We start from the raw sequence: 19,083 nt of genomic DNA, 5'->3' as shown, positions 1-19,083 counted from the left end.
CTTCAGCTCCAATTACCCAGTATCTTACCTTATCTCTATCTCCTGATGGTCTCTGTTACCAAGGAAATATTCCAAGTTTATTCACTAATGTCAGTTCCTATCAGTGAGACCATACAGTATTTGTCCTTTTGTTTCTGGCTAATCACACTCAGCATAATGTCCTTACAGTCCATTCATGTTGTTACATGCTTCATAACTTTATTCTGTCTTACAGCTGCATAATATTCCATCTTATGTAAAATATCACAGTTTGTTTAGCCAACTGTCTGTTGATGGACATTTTGGCTGTTTCCATCTCTTGGTAATTGTTAATAATGCTGCTATAAACATTGGTGTGTAAATGTCCAGTTGTGTCATTGCCCTCGTGTCCTTTGAGTAGAGACAGCATATAGATGGGTCTTGTTTTTTAATCCGTTCTGCCAGACTGTCTTTTGATTGGACAGTTTAATCCATTAACATTCAGTGTTATTACTGCACGTCTACCCAGGTTTTTTGATTGTTGAATTTTTCTTTATTCTTTATACTTCCCCCCTTATTTATTTATTATTTTGTCCTTATTTTTTACTCATCTGTCCATACCCTGGATAAAGGGAGCATCAACCATAAGGTTTTTACAACCACACGGTCACATTGTAAAAGCTGTATAATTTATACAATCTTCTTGAAGAATCAAGGCTACTGGAATACAATGCAACAGTTTTAAGTTTTCCCTTTAGCCACTCCAATACACCATAAACTAAAAAGGGATAGTTATATAATTCATAAAAATAATACTCCAGGATAACCTCTTGACTCTGTGATCTCTCAGCCACTGAAACTTTATTTCATCTCATTTGTCTCTTTACCCTTTTGGTTAAGAAGGCTTTCACGATCCTATGATGCCAGATCCTAGCTCATCCCTGGGAGTATGTCCCATGTAGACGGGCGGGCAGTGAGTGAGCCTGCCAAATTGGCTTAGAGAGAGAGGCCACATCACAGCAACAAAAGCTTCTCTGAGGGTGACCCTTAGGCATAATTATAAGTAGACTTAGCTTCTCTTTTGCAGGAATAAGTTTCATAGGGGCAACCCCCAAGGTCAGGTGCTCAGCATATTTAATTAGTTGTTTCCGCTGCTTGCAAGAATATCAGGAATTCCCCAGATGGGAAAATTTAATATTTCTCTCCAGTTCCCAAAGGGGCTTTACAAATACTTTTTTATTCTCTGCCCAAATTACTCTGGAATGTATCGGGGCACCCACTAACTTGTACAAACCAGCAGAATCTCATGTCCTGTTCAAGGTTCCATGTAATTATGCATGGTAAGGTTATTAATTAACCTAATTTCAATATTGTCGTGTCTCAGGGAATAGGAAGGCTTGAAGAGAGGGGGAAAGAGGGGAAATAAGGAGGAACGACTGGTTGGTTGAGCAGTCAAAACACATACATTATTTAAGTTTACCATCTAATATGGGCATGTTTCATGGCATCCCAAAACAATTACAATAGTCACATCAAAGATCACTGTTTTAGTTTGTTAATACTGCTGGAAAATGCAGTATACCAGAAATGGGTTGACTTCTTTAAAAAAATTTATTAATAAAACCAATCAACATACAACATGAACATTCTTTTTTTCATCATAGTTGTATATTCATCATTTTGATCATTTCTTAGAACATTTGCATCAATTCAGAAAAAGAAATAAAAAGAAAACAAAAAATTTATATACCTCTTACCTCTCCCTTTCATTGATCACTAGCATTTCAATCTACTAAATTTATTATAACATTTGTTCCACCTATTATTTGATTTTTAATCCATATGTTTTACTCATCTGTCCATACTGTAGATAAAAGGAGCATCAGACACAAGGTTTTCACAATCACACAGTCACATTGCAAAAGCTATGTCATTATACAATCTTCAAGAAACATGACTACTGGAACACAGCTCTACATTTTCAGGCACTTCCCTCCAGCCGCTCCTTATTCCTTAACTAAAAAGGTGATGTCTGTTTAATGTGTAAAAGTAACCTCTAGGATAGCCTTGCAACTCTGTTCAGAATCTCTCAGCCATTGACACTTTGTCTCATTTATCTCTTCCCCCTTTTGGTCGAGAAGGTTTTCTCAGTCCCTTGGTGCTGAGTCCCAGCTCATTCTAGGATTTCTGTAGAAATGGGTTCGCTTTTATAAAGGGAATTTATTCTTACAAGTTTACCGTTCTTAGGCCATAAAAATGTCCAAACGAAGGCATCCAGAGACAGATACCTTGATGCAGGAAAGGCCTGTGGCATTTGGAACACCTCTGTCAGCTGGGAATATGTGTGACCTACATTTGCTTGGTTTCTGGTTTCAAACAACTTGCCCAGGAACGTTTTCTTTCTGCATCTCCAAACATCTCTGTCTGTGTTAACTCTGAGCTCTTTCCAAAATGACTCCCTCTTAAAGAATTCAGTAAGCCACCCGTCTTGAATGGGTAGAAGTTTATCTCTGTGGAAACTACCTAATCAAAAGATCCCACCCAGTGATATTGAATCAGGATTAAAGAATATGGCTTTTCTGGGGTACATAACAGTTTTACACCAGCACAGTTACAGATCACCATGATAGAGAGTGACCAACTATTAGAAACTGGTGACATGGGGGTAGGTTGGGGGGGGGGGGCTGTGCCTTTCTTAACTACTGTAATTGAATTGTTTGCAACCAAAATAGACAATCACACAGCAAAACCAAATAATTATAAAAGCTTTAAAGTACCTGTGATAGCATGTAAAATGTCTTTAAATTATGGATGTCAGAATCTTTAAAATGTAAATTCTAAATATGAAATGCTAAATGGCATAAAAGACATTTTATCTGCTAAAACTCAACTTTTAGCTTATATAATTATTTGACTGACTTGATTCAAAGATGAGTAGATGCTTTTACCTGATGACTTCAGACTTTCAGTGCAGAAACGTGTGTTTTTGTGTGTGTGTTCCTGGTTTTGTTTTCCTCATCCAGCAACTCAAAACACTCAATAACCTGTTACAGCCTCTAATATTGCTCGTCACGCGTTTATTCATACATTCAACAAAAGTTACTGCACGTTTTCTGTGTATAAAACATTATGCTGATCCTGCAATTACAGTATTGTAACCAGGACAAACACAGTGTCTCCCCCTTATCAAGTTGATAGTCTGAAGGAAGAATCTTTTAAACAAGTAATTATATATTTTTGGCTGTTATTTTTGTTTTATTTATGAGGATGGAACCAGTACAAATTTGAGTGCTTTAATCTGAATTGTGTTCTATAATCATTATGATTTATTGTTCTTAGACATCCTCTGATCTCATAACTATACTTACTTTTCATTCCACTTGTTTTGTTCTTTATTCTAAAAATGTTTCCAATTTCCTAAAGAGATTTATCGGGGGTAGAGGGGAGTCCATCTTCAGATCTGTAGTTATAATGTAATACTTCCTACCTAACTGGTCCTCATGTCATTGTCACTCCTTCCCGTGCTGCCTCCATTTCCACACTGCATACCAATGTGGAGGCCAGTTGTAACACACTGATTTAATTACATTATATCTCTGTCATGAACTCAACTAATAACTCCCCAGTCATTTACAAAATATAAAGCCCTTTAGCTGGCATTCAAGAATCTATAATCTAATACCAAACTATCTGCCCAACTAGACTCTTCCTCTAGAGGATCCAGTGTCCATAATGCTTGTTTGTTGTTTCTTCTGCCTGTAAGTCTTTCTTATCAAAATATTACTCATCCTTCAGGATCTGACCAACAGCAAACCCATTTCACAAGGTATCTTTATACAGTTTTAGTTTCCTTGAGCTTTTGGTTTTTTAATTAGCAATTTTTCAGCCCCAGTGACTTGTACAGGTATAATCTTACATTTGTACTTTGTATCTTAGATTCTAACTAGATTTAGTTTTGGAATATGAGTTTAAAGGGAAAAAGATGAGAACAGAGATGGACTTTGCTTTTTAACAGCTTCAGAACTTAAGATACTGTTTTTTTATGCTCAGAGTATGTCATGATGGTTTTATAAATTGTGAAATCATTCTTCCACCTATTTCCTTGATTGTTTAGATAACATTCAATTCTAAAGGTATCGGTTTAAAACAAATGGCAAACAAGACCACTACAAATTTTCTTGTTACTTTCATCCAACATATTGATAATTTTAAATGTTTTGAAAATATTAGAAAAAATAAGCTCCAAATCAAACTTTTTCTTTCATCTCATAGATAGTTGTGTGCCTACAATAAGCGCATCACTTTGCCACAGTGAATTCAGTAGTAGTAAACCATCTTGTACTTACATGAAAATTGTCTAAAACAAGGCCTGAGTTTCTAGCTCAGACATTTAGAAAGCAGAGATTAGGAGTGAGATTTTGTGTTGGTATGTTTCAGGTTTTCTCCAAATTTAAGTAACCTCAGAAAATCGAGTTAGTGCTTGTTCATTCTCCATATTCAGTAAAGAACAAGGTGTAGAGACACACCAAAGTTCCTGAATATTACTGTGTTGTTTAAGGGTTAACTGATTGTGTGATAAGGTAAAGAATTAGTATATCATTGTGGGATAGGCTACTTAAGGAAGATATCCTTGGTACCTGGGCTTTAGGAGATTGGAATTGAAAATTGAAGTTCTCAGAATAGAAGTGGGAAATGTGAAACTGAAGTAGAGACTAAGATAATTAAGATTTGGAAAAGCAGAACAACATTCCTGGTTCCTTTATAGGTGTGCAATATAATTGGTGTCAGTATGGGTGAATCCAGATGGAAAGCACAGATGGAAGGAGGTAGTGTTAACTTCAGAAAAGTAGGCTACATGTTCCTTGAGACTAAAGGGAAGTATAAAAGATAGAAACACCTGTCTCTTAATTAAACATTTATGGCTATATGAAATTGAGTTATAGTACCAATCTCCATAGAGCAGGAAAACCTAGTTATTTTAGATGTACATGGTCTTTCCTCAGAGAAAAAAAAGCTATCCTTTGAAATGTTTGTATTTTAGCCATTTTAATGGAATATTTGTCTTCTGGACATTGAAGATAATGGATACACTTTATGGTCACTGAATATAGTATATGGTAAGTATACTAAGCATGTATGTATAGAGATAAATGTCCAGTACTTGAATTTAAGTGTTTTCTGGCTTTATCTTTTTCCCCAGTTAATAATTATTATGGTAGTGTTCTTTTAAAGACTTATTTTGTAGATGGTTTCTTTTAAAAGTGCTTTATGAAATAATATATAATTTTATGACTATTATGGAGTGAGAAGTTGTAAATTCGGTATTTTGTGTTTGTATTTGGTCTTAGAAAGATGGTTGTGAAATTTGGTTGTATGTTACAGTTTCATGTCAGTGAGCCATTGGTGGAATTTGCATATATAGAGATGAGCTGTGGTCTTAGAACATTGATTTATATTTTCCCTTATGCCTACTTAACTTTGTGCTTTCCCCTCACTGCCTTAATACTTTTCTGGGTTTTTCGTTTTTGTATAGAATCAATCTCTTTTTCTTTAAAACTTAAATAAATTAGATTTAGATTTAAAATCTGCTATAGCTCTTAATAATGTCAATTACTTATAATGGCAAGGACTCATTTTGAAGTTTGACAGCTCCCTAGTGCGGATTAACCTTTGGAATTAAATGAAAGGAAAAAAGAACAAAATAAAAGGGAAAGAACATAATTTATTCACTTTGTTCATCATTTATCTGTTAATACTATATCAATTTGTTATGCTTTATCTACCCTCCCCATCTCCATCTGTTCCCCCCAATCCCCCAAACACACACACACACACACACACACACACACACACACACACACACACACACACACACACACACCACTGTGGGCTTCTTTCTTTTATTTTTTTACATGGGCAGGCACCGGGAATTGAACCCGGGTCCTCTGGCATGGCAGGCTAGCATTCTTGCCTGCTGAGCCACCGTGGCCCGCCTTCTTTCAAATAAATGTTTGAATGAACGTGAAGGGTGTTTAATTCCTAATTGGGCAATAACGGGTGGAAGAGGGGAAATAACAACTTAGTGCTTGGTTTTAGGTACAAATAAGAACAGACCAACTCTGTAATCACATTGGCACGTCTATTTTTTTTCTTAGGGTAATTGGACACTTTCCACATCAGGATTTCATTGTTTACTCTGTAAAGAGGACGCGGAAATAATCATTTCCTTTTTGCATGTTTGATGAAAGTTATCTCTGTTTTATCTTTGTTAAGTAATTTTTGAGAGCAAGTTGAAGTAAAAGTGAGTGGTAGGAAGGAACCTGTGCTTTTTAAGCATAGTGTCTTACCAGAACTTTTTATACAACGAAAGATTTTAAGGAGCTTATTCATTGTATCTGAAAACAGAACCTATCTGAACAGGTCTGAAATTAAAGCTAACTGATCTGAGGCTTATTTTGTTTTTCTTTTTCTTTTTCATACCAGCCTTAAGTACCTACAGTCTTGATAGGTGCTGTTGAGGTATAATGTTGTCTGTTAGTGGGTGACCATGACCACTTACAATAGACCCTTTCTTAAATAAAAGAAATGTGGAATTAGTGGTAGGGACATAGGGCAAAGTGGGAGAGGGTTTCAACTACAAACTGTCTGTGTCCTGTCCAGTCAGAACATATCACCCTCCAGGTATATTGGTTTGTATTATCAGTCTTGGAAGCACCAGTGAGCTTCAGGAATCCTGAGTTTTTATGGAATTTCATTATGTAGACATGGTTGATGGAATCAGTGCCCATGTGGTTAGAGTCCATCTTCAGTCTCCGTTCCCTCCTCCACAAGTTAGACTGATGGGAAGTGGCTTAAAGACCCAACCCTCTGATCACATGTTTGATTTTTCTAATGTGGCCAGTCCTTTGACCCCATCCCACCCTGAGTCATCTTGTTAATGTACACTATCATCAGGTGTATTTTGGGCCTATTGTGAATAATAGAGGTTTCTCCCCTGTCAATCTTTCCAAGGATTAGAAAGCTACCTCTCATAAGCTAGGACAACAAGACCAGGCCTCTTTTTTGCATCTGCTTAGTTCCTTGCTATAAAGTGAGTTATTGGGGCAAATTATATATTTTTCTTCAGTAAAAGTAATAATACTAGAATGTGATTATAGTCAGAAGCAAATAGATATCTCTGTACTGTTTATTTTCTGTGATCTGAAACTAAGCAAAATATGACTCCTTTTCTTTTTTTTATAGTTTTTTTTGTTAATTAAAAAAGAATTAACAAAACAATTAGAAATCATTCCATTCTACATGTACAATCAGTAATTCTTAATAACATCACATAGTTGCATATTCATCATTTCTTAGTACATTTGCATCGATTTAGAAAAAGAAATAAAAAGACAACAGAATAAGAATTAAAACATTAATAGAAAGAAAAAAAAAAAACCCTATACCTCACATGCAGCTTCATTCAGTGTTTTAACATAATTGCATTACAATTGGGTAGTATTGTGCTGTCCATTTCTGAGTTTTTATATCCAGTCCCGTTGTACAGTCTGTATCCCTTCAGCTCCAATTACCCCTTCTCTCTCTTTTTTTTTTTTTTTTAATTAACGGAAAAAAAGAAATTAACCCAACATTTAGAAATCATACCATTCTACATATGCAATCAGTAATTCTTAACATCATCACATAGATGCATGATCATCAATTCTTAGTACATTTGCATCGGTTTAGAAGAACTAGCAACATAACCGAAAAAGATATAGAATGTTAATATAGCGACAAAAATAAAAGTAATAATAGTAAAGTCAAAACAAAACAAAACAAAACAAAACAAAAACCAATAGCTCAGATGCAGCTTCATTCAGTGTTTTAACAAGATTACTTTACAATTAGGTATTATTGTGCTGTCCATTTTTGAGTTTTTGTATCTAATGACTCCTTTTCTTTGGGGGGTGGTGCATGGTCCAGGAATTAATTAACCCAGGTCTCCCACATGGAAGTTGAGCATTCTACCACTGAACCACCCCCTGTACCCCCACGACTCGTTTTTTTAAAAGAATAATTAGTTATTGAATAAATGAACTTTAGCAGGAAATAGGATAAAAGTTACAATAAAAGGGGTCTTGTCTTTCTGATACATTTAGAACCACTGGTATAGTCTTTCTCATTTCTTAGATTAGAAAGTGAGGCCAGATGAGAATGAGAAATTTTCTCAGAGTTGTGTGGAATCAGGGATAGATGGATGGCTATTGAAATCCAAATCCTGCTGTCCTTGTTAGATAAGTGTTCAGGCTGCCTTACAATTCTGTTGTTGTAGGAGAGTGGGATAATTTAACAAAAAAGAAGTCTTACTACTCTTTATTTTGGGCAGTGTGATTAAGCAGTGGGTTCCCCATCTGAATAGAGGAACACTTACCTTAAATGAAACCTAACCAGAGGTAGAACACTGTATCTTAATCTTGAGAATTTTAAGAATTTTTAAAATTTGGTGATAGTAAATAATTATCTTTTCATAATGCTCTCTCTCTCTTCTCCTTTTCCCCTTTTGTTTTATTAGGTGGTATGGGCAGGAAAAAGACTACAATGTACTAGTCATGGATCTTCTTGGACCCAGCCTTGAAGACCTCTTCAATTTCTGTTCAAGAAGGTTCACAATGAAAACTGTACTTATGTTAGCTGACCAGGTATGTGAAATTTTGCTGAAAATAAAACCTGATGTTATTACTGTTCACTACTGTTGGTACTTCAAATGTTCATTAAACCAGATTGTTATAATCTTGTGTGCCACTTTAGGGTGAGCAAAAAAAAAAAAAAAATTAGTACTGTGTGTACTGTTCTAGTATGACTTATAGATGTTTTCCTCTGGGTATAGGACAAAAACTGGGATTATATTGGTTTACTTCTTGCTCCTCTGTGGAATAGTGGTTTCAAAACCAGGCTGTTCCTTCAGATGGGTGCCGTATTTGTTTTAGTGTTGCATATAGCGGGTTTCTTTAAAAGGTTTTATTTGAAAAGGGGGTTCAGAAATGCTGCAACATGGATGAATCCTGAAAATATGCAAAGTACAAATATTGTATTATTCCACTTAAGTAGCTAGAATTCATAGAGACAGAAAGTAGACCAAGTAGATGCTTCTCTCTCTCTCTCTCTCTCTATATATATATATATATATATTTTTTTTTTAGTTTCAGCTCTTTTATTATTTGTAAACTGTACTATTTACTAACAGATTTTGAGGGGAAATCTAAGATTCAATTAATAACAATCAAATCTACATTAAGTAAATGTATGCAGTGTTTTCAGCTATTTGGACTACTTTGTGTCTATCCATTCAATTATATCATATTTTCCCATCAAGATCCAAATTTTATGATTTTGTATTTTGAGAAATCTAAAGAGTCTAAATAGTTTTCTGAGTTGCATTTGATCACAAGCAGGGCACAGGACATGCAGCTGCAACTCTCTGATCTTCAGATCACATTTATAATCTTGATTGTTTTACTGCTTATAAGATTCCCCATGTACCGTTTTTTTGTTTTGTTTTGTTTTTGTTTTTGTTTTTCTCCCGCATGGGCAGGCACCGGGAGTTGAACCCGGGTCTCCGGCATGGCAGGCGAGAATTCTGCCACTGAGCCACCATCTCACCGCCCCCTTATGTACTTTCTTTATATATATATTCTTTGTTGAGAAATATTCACATACATAAGATCCATACATGGTATACAATCAGTAGCTCACAATTTCATCAAGGTTGAAGTAGTGAATTCTCTGAAATTGGTAGTGCTAAAGCAAATTTTGGTAATTTGTTACTGGAGTTGTAACATAAGATTTGGGCATTGCTGGAGGTTGGAGTGTATTTTCTTATGGCCAATTTTTACATTTTTTAATTGAAGAAAAATTAGTTTTAAATAATTTTAAGATTGGGGGATAGATTCGGAAATAAGCCTTGAGGGAAAAGCTAATTCAGTTAGGATAGTGAATTTAGAGTTTATTGTGGGCAAAACTTATTACCTTACATTGTTGACCCCACGGTCAGGACTAGGCTCATCCCTGGGAGTTATCTCCCATGTCACCAGGAAGATTTTCACCCCTGGATATCATGTCCCACATTGGGGAGAGGGCAGTGGTTTCACTTGCAGAGTTGGCCTTAGAGAGAGAGAGAGAGGGGCCACATCTGAACAACAAAAGAGGTCCTCCGAAGTGACTCTTAGGTATTTCTATATATAGGTAGGCTAAGCATCTCTGCTACACACATAAATTTCACAAGAACAAGCCTCATGATCACAGGCTTGGCATATTGATTTGGTTGTCCCTAATGTTTGACGCAGTATCAAGGGTTTCACCGATGGTAAAGTTCAATAGTTCCATAATTATGGGAGAAAAATTGTGGCAAATCTTAATAGTTGAAACTTATGTTCTATAGTTTCAGTAACATGTAGGCATTCATATGCTGAGCATTTCTTGAGGGCCTTCCACTGTACTTACCCCTGAAGAGTGCAGAGAAGAATGAAGAATATGAGCCAGTCCTTTCGCTCTAGGAACTGGTAGAGAAAGAAGGAAAAATAAGTAAAACCCTAAGTGATAAGTCTGTGTTGCATACACTAGTAACATAAAAGAAAGAATGTAATTCAGGTATGGAGGAGGAGGTGGTAGAAAAAAGCATTCATTAAGAAGGTAATAGCTAAGTCTTACTCTGTAGATGATAGGCAACACTTGAAGTAATCTGTGGTTTGTGCCGTTAATTATCTTTTGTCTGCCCTTTTCTTGGTGAGCTAATAGTCTCAGTCTAATGATAGGTATTATTTACCTAGGGTAAATATACATACAATAAATGAGCCAGATGTTTTGTTTTGCTTCTTCTAAAGTAGAAGTTGCCACTGTTCCTAAGGGTGGTATTTGTATAATGTATCTATTTCTTTGAGGGTATGCAATAAATAAATAATTCAGGATGGCTTAATGCCAGGCTTCAAAAATACATTTGTCAAGGTAGAGAAACAAGTTTTAGAATCTATAGTAGAAGCTCTGAGGAAAATAGGGACAAATAAAAGTAGAATTCTGACACCTAATTTGATGAGAAGAGCAAAAAGATATGGGTAGAAAGACAGTGTTTGCAGTCTTTGGATTAGGAAAGCATTTTAAAATACAACTTATAGAAAACCTAGACATATTTGATAAATTTGAAAATTAAAAGCTTCTGTTCTACAAGAGATGCTATAATGTTAAGACAAATGAAAAAAATTAAATCTATATATAACATGACACATAGAGGGTGTTGTATACGCAAAGAACTCTTAAAAATGGACAAGAAAAGAACAAACCAGTAGAAAAACAGGCCAACAGTAGCTTAATGCTTCATAGAATAGTAAATTTCTATGAATTTGAATTCATAAATTTAGATGAGTGGTAAAAATGATCAAGTGCTCAAACTAAATGTTAGGGGGTGGTACAGTAAGCTAACATACTTTCTGCTTGTCAGATTGGCAATATTTAAATATAACTAAAATGACTTTGCTAGCAGGAAAAAGAGTATTTTCTGTACTACTGGTGGGTGTATGAGTTACCTACTTTCAAAGGCAATTTGGGACATCTATTAAAATGAAAACGAACATAACCTTCAAGCCAGCAAGTCTCCCCATAATTTCACAGGATTTATAGCTCACAGAAATAAAGATGCCAGTAGATGAAGATATGTGTCTTAAGTATATAGATAACATTATTTGTAATGGGGGAAAAATGGTAAGTTATGAGACTACTGTGAATTGAGGAATAGTTGAGGAGAAAACTCCTGCTGTTTCTATACCATAGAATATTTGTAGCCATTAAAAAGAATATTGGAGCTATACCATTTAACTTGGTAGTATATCAAAGAAGATTAAGAAAAAATCTTGTTAGAATGGCATGTTTAATATTCAGTTTTTAAATATGATTATGTAAGTGTGGAAAAACAAAAGGTTGCAAAGAGCATGCAAGAAAGGAAACCCTAGCTGTGCGTATATATCCCCATATATTTAAAAGTTATATGCTTCCTATATCTACCAATCTGTCTGAGAATGCGTGTGCATCTGTTTACATGAGCATGGAAACGGGTCTGGGTAAATCCTGGCTGTTTTAACACAGGTTACCTCAGTGGGCATATGATTGGGGATAGAAAGTGATGATTTAGCTTTTTATAAAGTTACTGAAGCAAATTTGTATTGAGAAATAATGTGTTGCTTTCTTTTATCACTTAACCCAAATATTTAATTTCAATTATTCCCTCCCCCCCTTTTTTTTCCAGATGATCAGTAGAATTGAATATGTGCATACAAAGAATTTTATACACAGAGACATTAAACCAGATAACTTCCTAATGGGTATTGGGCGTCACTGTAATAAGGTTAGTCAAATGCTCTTTGCATGAAACAACAACAAAGAGTATAATATCTCCAAGAATTGCTTTGGTAAACTTTCAATCTTTAAAAAGCCATAGTAAATCGAATTTGCTGTTGATAATTGCTTTAAAAGATTTTGCTGGAAAGATAATCTGCTAACTCTATTAATTTAGAAATTTGAAATAAATTCTCTCCAACTTAGTGAGGTTAGTTAGCTTTAAATGGAAATAAAAATTCCAAGGGCTTCAAAATGTAATGTAATTGTCTAAAGTTATGTTAATTATTGAACAGTTGTATCTATTTTCCATTCACCCAACTGGTGAACATCCCAATGTACTTTTTCTCTTGAAAGCTAAAACTCATATTTTAACCTTTGGCTCTGAAGTTTGGGTTTTCTGTAATGTATGTGCTTGTGCCAGGGTGGGAACCACTGATCCATCTGTCACCATGGCATTAACATTTGCTGACTAAGCATGATTGGTAAAGAGAATTCTTCCGTCCTTGGATTTGTGTATTCAAAAGGATAACTTTTGATCTAGCCTGCTTCAAATGTAGTTGACAGTTTCTTACTTGGGTACCAAGTTGGGTGGTTCCCCACTCCCCACCACCCTTTCTCTTTTCGAAAGGGACATGTAGATAAATGAAATGAATGTTCATACAATAAAACTAGTGTTCATTGGGTGTCTGAGAATGGTTGAATTTATGGGGTGATTGGTTTTATCTAGGACGCATGATTGCAGTTAGAAACTAATTATCGATTTTTTCTTCAATGATTAGTTTTATTGAGTGAATTGCTTAATTTATTGATTTAATGTTGAGCTCGGGCAGACAGGCAGCAATGGCAATGCACTAAGCATGTTATGATCTGATAGAAATTGTCAACTTCAGGACAAATCGGGGGGGGGGGCCGTGTTTTGTTTTGTTTTTGGAAGGAAGATTCCCATTTATTAAACTTTGAGGGAATGTTTGGTGTTTTTAGGTCAAGCTATAAATGTTTACCTTTGTTTGCCTGTATGAATGCCAACTTGGAGCCGTTACTTTAGAGCTGGTGTTATTTGGTAATGCGTAAGATATAAATGTTGGTCTGACCAAGTTTTAGGAAATTAAAAAAAATAGTTTGTTTTTTTTTTGGTTGAAAGCTGAACTGTAAATTTTGTAAGGTGTTAAATCTACATATAACATTTTGTCATTCCCAAATTGCATCCCCCACCCCCTTTTTTTTTTTCCTAAACACTATATAGCTTCTCTCCTTTGAAGTATCCAGGCTCTTGTTATTGCAAAGTCTGGTCATTCAGTTGAAAAGGAAATTACTTATCTTAATTTTTGAGGCAGTTTTGTCAGTTTTTCTCTGCCCTGTTTTGGCCATTTCCTAGCCATTTTCTTACACCTAAAGACCAATTGTCTTCATGTGGCCTGTGTTCTGCATGGCCGTTTCGGGTTGACATTATGGTACATAGTTTTTATCTTAAAATTAAATGACAGCCTTGGTTATACCTCTTTGCTTTTTTTTTAAAGTATAGCTTGTTAATCACATAGTTGTGTTAGGAAGAATTAATTTTTCCTGGTGGTAGAAGACTTTTTAGACTCCTGTCTACTCTTTACAGAAGCTGTTTTAAAGATTGTGGAACTGTTTGCTGATAACACAGGTTCATAGAGACCTTTGAGTAGAAGAAAAGTGTTTTACTTAAAAGTCAAATACTAAATGTTGCTCTCTTGAACATTTTAGATTAGTGTTTTGTTTATGTAGTTGGTTTTTAGAGTTTTCTGAACTATAGTTTGAAAAATGCCAGTTGTATGAGATTGGATGCTATAGTGTTCTTGTTCCAGAAGTTTTTTGTTCATGGGCGGGGGAGTAGTTTTGTGGGGACCTTTGAGATCAATTTTTAAAGTCAAATTTCTTATTTGGAAAATTGTTCTGAATTTGATATTTAGGAGTGGCCACTCCAATCTTAGTGAATATGCTCCTTTCTTGCAGTAATCAGCCCTGCATGCTTATGAAAATAAATTTTAAGGTGACTAAATGCCTTCTACCTCTTCCTTACTGAAGATTTTCCCCCCCATGCAATCTTTTTTGGGGGAAGGGCAGCTTGTGGTACCAAAGATTACAGATCTAAATTCCCCATTTTTGATTAAAAAAAAAATCAAAAAGCCAAATGTCACCATTGCTATCCCTGTTTCAGGCAGTGACACAATATAGTGGCATTAAAAAACTGAGTAGTCTCCAGGATTCAAATGTTCTTGAGCATGTGATTTGTATTTGGAAAACTGAGAAGCTCAGTGCTTGGTGGAAGAAGGATGGCATTTGGCTACCCTGTTCTTTCTCTAATGCCTCGGTGTTGCCTGTCTGCGCCGGCCATTGTTGCAATGTAAGCAATACTGTTTGATGCACTGCCACCCTCTATTGTCTGTTTAGTGTTTAGAATCTCCAGTGGGGAAGAGGAAAAGAAGCATGACTGTTAGTACTTCTCAGGACCCATCTTTCTCAGGATTAAACCAGGTCTGAAACTGTCTCCTATTCCAACCTCAATCCCAAATTCATGTGCTTTTCTTTTTTATTGTTTTATTTTATTTTTTTTTGTTTTAATTCTGGAGAATGTAGATCTTGCTCGAGCACCTCTTACGTTGGCATTATTCAGACATACTTGGCAAACATGTAACATTACTAAGATGTTTCTTTGTGGCTGTTGCTTAAAACTTAAAGTTTAGAGAAAACTTAAATGAAAATAGGATTATGTTTAGATCTCTAACATGCACATGAGGAAATATGTTGGTCTAGTATTGTAATTCTTTATCTAGTGGTAAACTTGAGATACAGACTGTTTAAAAAATATATATTTGTAGTTGCTGAATTTAATGCATGAAATAGATCTAAATTGAGTTGCATCAGTGCTGTATAATGAATATATTTTGCCTCACTTCACTTTCCCTTCCCTAATGAACTTCAGGTAAGTATAGATCAGATTTCAGATCTAGTGTTTCTAGAATTGATTTATCTCAGTATGTGAATTTTCTCAACTTCAACCAAATAGCTACTTAAAGAGCATTATATGCTTTGGAACCAAAAGACATCACATTCTTAACGATATACCAATAATACAATTGAAGTTCTCATTAAACTAACTGGTCGTTTGCCATTAGTAGTGCTGACGATAAATTAAATGAATGCAGATAAACTAAATACCCCAATAATTTTTAAATGCTCAAAAAGAATTAAGTGAAACTTCAGATTTTCAGTTTTTACTTTTGTAGAAGTTAAATTGCTTTTTTTTTTTTACCTGTGTGACTTCTAAGACAAGGGGAAAATAGACTAAAAAAAATTTTTTAGCACAAAATTAGGTATATAAATAGTGAAGCTCTTGAACTAATGAATCATAATTGTTCAATTTAGTTTACTAAACACTGAGGAGGTATTGACATGAGTAATCAAAAAGAAAAGTTACATTCGATATGAGAATGTACTTTGTGATAACCTTAGTTAAACATATGTATCATCTGGGTAATTAATTAATCCTTTCCCGTACTGCCCAGCATTATTTCAGGTACCATCATATCCAGTTGTTAAAATAGTTTCAGAAATTTATAGTTATTTTTATTCACAGGTAAAGCAGTATCTAATATGGTGACCAGGAGGTATTAGTTGAGGAGAAGGGGTGGCAGTTAGGTACATTACAAGGCAATATAATTTTTGAAAACTCTTTTATTTCTCCTTGTCCATTCACACATTTTACCTTTATTTTGTTGCATAATTATTTAGCAATTCATATGAAGTCAGTTTAAATTGTTCATAACAATTTATAATGTACAGATATGCAAAATATAAATTGTATATATTTTTATATATGGGTTAGATGAATGTAAGGAAAAGTTCTTTGTCAGATAACATTTTGGAAGAGCAAGGGAGAATGATCCTGGGCGGGGAAAAATTGCTCCAAGTACTAAAAAATAAAATTGGTACTAGCGTTTTTACTGAATAAAATTACCCCAATATAACTCATTTCCATATGCCATTGAAGAATGAGCTGCATTCTTTAAAATAGTCATAAATTTTACTTAGGCTCTGTAATTGTAAAATTCCACAAGAAAAGCAGCTTGACCAACAAAGAAATTTGACTTTCTCTTTTCATATGCAAGGCTATAAAAAATACATTATCTTATAACTTATTGGATATTGATTTTTCCTCATTTGATTCAGTCTTTCTGTATTTACAGCTGTTTGATATCACATAATTTCATGTGAATGTTTCCACTGTATGTTTATATTAGTTTTTAAATTCAGAGCCAACAGAGAACTACTAAAGAACCTTGATAAGTACCAGAAGATAATGATTTGAAAGAAGAGTCAGATTTTGAGACTGATTTGCTTTACTTTTTTAATTGTTGTTTTGATATTAAAATTTGAGATGTTTAGGAAGATAGTGTTTATATTTTTAGTTACTAAAATCAGATTTCTTCCTTAAGAGTTCTGCAGAGAAAGAACTCCCTATAGATCACTGAGTCTTTTAAATAAATCATTCTTTTGGTTGGGGCATAGTGTCTGGTTATTGAGTCTCAAAAGGAGCTATTAAATGTCAATTTAGAAATGAATGAAATTATCAGATTTAATCATGCCCTTTTTTCTCTTCTACATTGAAGTACTAAAAGAAGCAGTCCCAGAATATATCCTAGATTAAATTCTATACACTGATCACTGTTCCTTCAAAATCTGGATATTTTAAAGCTTGATGTTCTTTTGTGGTTTTTCCCCCCGTTTTCTTTTCAATATGAATCTCAAAATTTAAATCATAATTTGTTTTAATAGAAGTGTATTTAACTCATTTTTAATGTTTCTGTGCTGAGTCAGTTTGAGTCAGTTTTCTTATCAAGAGAAATTTGGGAGTGAGCTTTCTCTTAGTGGTTAACACTAACTTTCCCTATTCCTACCATAATTTTATTGCTTAGGTAGTGTTTAATTTTATTATATAGAGTTTTCATTGTCCAGTTATATTTGCTGTGAATGTAATCTTCATTCTTTTACGTAGTAACTAGAGCAAGTAAAAATAAGTATCTCATGTTGACATGGTGGCAGAAGGTCAGACCCCAAAGTGTAACTGAGGATGGGCTACAGTGTCTGACTGAAAAGATGTTAGTATTCATCCTCCTAAGAGAGGTACTTGGTCAGAACTTTTTAACCTAAATCAGTAACTTCCTTTACTTTTTTGCTTTTGGGCTCAAACCCTAACAGGTTAGCTGATCAGGTTTCCCAGCATTCCACAGATTATAAACTGTGGCGGAAAGGACCAGGTGTCAACCTAACGGAAAGAAGAACTACAAAATTTAGGCTTAACTAGAAAAGAATAACAGTCTAGGGCTTTGTTAAGAGCATATAATCCTGCCTACCTCAAGAACTTTGGAAGCATAACCTTATTAAAGCACAGTGTGATACATGATTTTATAAAAAAGGCTAAAATTACACAGATTATTTTGCTGTAATGGTAGGTGATTGAATATATTTTGGCGAGTTTATTATTTTTTTTAATCAGGAGCAGATTTGTGTTAGTCTTGAGTTAATTTGAATTATCTAGAAAAATTGCCTTCATTAAATTATCTTATTCCCATAATACCATATAACTGAGGCGGCAGTAAGCATTACTTTGTTCTGAAATACTAGTTTGCTCATTTAAACTGCTGAGTCAAGGCACCTTGATCCACCTTCATATATTTTCCAGAAATTTAACTCGATCACATACATAGCATTAGTGCAAAGCAGTAGATTACATTAAATATATGCTTCTTTAAGAAATGATAATTTTTTTGTTTAAAAAAGCACCTTGCTGTCATTGGCAGTATCAAACTCTCAGTGTTGTCTTATTTTTGACACTGAGTGTTCTCTTGGCAGAACTGGCTTTTGTAGGAGAGAAGAGTTCCAGATAGAGTATGTCTAGTTCTTGAAACCTCATGCTTGTTTACTACTAGTAAGTAACAGAATATCAGGTTTCTTAATGCCAAACCTGCGTACTTGTCAGCTCTATCAAGCATGTATACATTTCTGTCCTATTTTGATGAAGATAGATTCCTGAGTGTATAATGAACTAGACCTGTGAAATTGTGCAAATGTCAGGATAAATCACTTTTTATTTTTTTAAATTGATATATTGATGAGGACTGGTAAGCTATAATTGAAGTATTTAAGTCTGTTCATCATTTGTTCTACTTTTGATATTTTGTTTTGATATTTGAATTAATTGCCTTTTAATAAGAAACAGGGTTGGAAACCTAATGTCTCTTTATTTCTCTTTTAAAGTTATTCCTTATTGATTTTGGTTTGGCCAAAAAGTACAGAGACAACAGGACAAGGCAACACATACCATACAGAGAAGATAAAAATCTCACTGGCACTGCCCGATATGCTAGCATCAATGCACATCTTGGTATTGAACAGAGGTGAGTCTGAGAATTGAATGTGTTTGTCATATCCATAGCAGAAACCATTAATGGGTTTTTGAAATATTTTAATTGGTTTCTTACAGTGTCTAAGGATCTCTCTTGACTGAGGATTTGAAAGATGCTTATTTAATCCTTTTATCTGATTCTTTAGGCAGAACAGGGAAGCTAATTAAATAAGATCTTTTTTGTTTTCTTTGAAGGTTGTCTCTTGAGAAAAATGTGTTGTGTGATGGAAAGTTAGAAACATAAATGCAAGAAAAGAAAAGAAATTTTGGCTTTTCTTTTCAGCCGATGATAGTACCTGTTTTCTTGGGCTTTTTATGTTTTTGAGTGA

The 19,083-nt window shown here is 34.6% G+C and overlaps 1 protein-coding gene across 15 annotated transcripts in view; it reads left to right on the top strand.

Moving 5' to 3' along the window:
• Nucleotides 1-19,083, top strand: part of CSNK1A1 (casein kinase 1 alpha 1) — a 53,202-nt gene that overhangs the window by 17,865 nt on the left and 16,254 nt on the right. For 12 of the 15 annotated variants that reach the window (XR_013166257.1, XR_013166261.1, XM_077137382.1 and 9 more), the window contains 4 exons: nt 8,513-8,639; nt 12,233-12,331; nt 14,740-14,823; nt 18,607-18,746. Coding sequence is in view for 12 of the 15 variants with exons in the window: in XM_077137382.1 (XP_076993497.1) it covers nt 8,513-8,639; nt 12,233-12,331; nt 14,740-14,823; nt 18,607-18,746 (450 nt within the window). In the remaining 3 variants the exon portion in view is untranslated. The remainder of the gene's footprint in view (nt 1-8,512; nt 8,640-12,232; nt 12,332-14,739; nt 14,824-18,606; nt 18,747-19,083) is intronic. The other 3 variants (XR_013166259.1, XM_077137385.1, XM_077137383.1) reach the window with 1 other exon arrangement.

This window comes from Tamandua tetradactyla, chromosome 20, assembly GCF_023851605.1.
Source record: "Tamandua tetradactyla isolate mTamTet1 chromosome 20, mTamTet1.pri, whole genome shotgun sequence".
Taxonomy (NCBI): Eukaryota; Metazoa; Chordata; class Mammalia; order Pilosa; family Myrmecophagidae; genus Tamandua; species Tamandua tetradactyla.
This window is presented reverse-complemented; position numbering and strand designations above follow the sequence as displayed.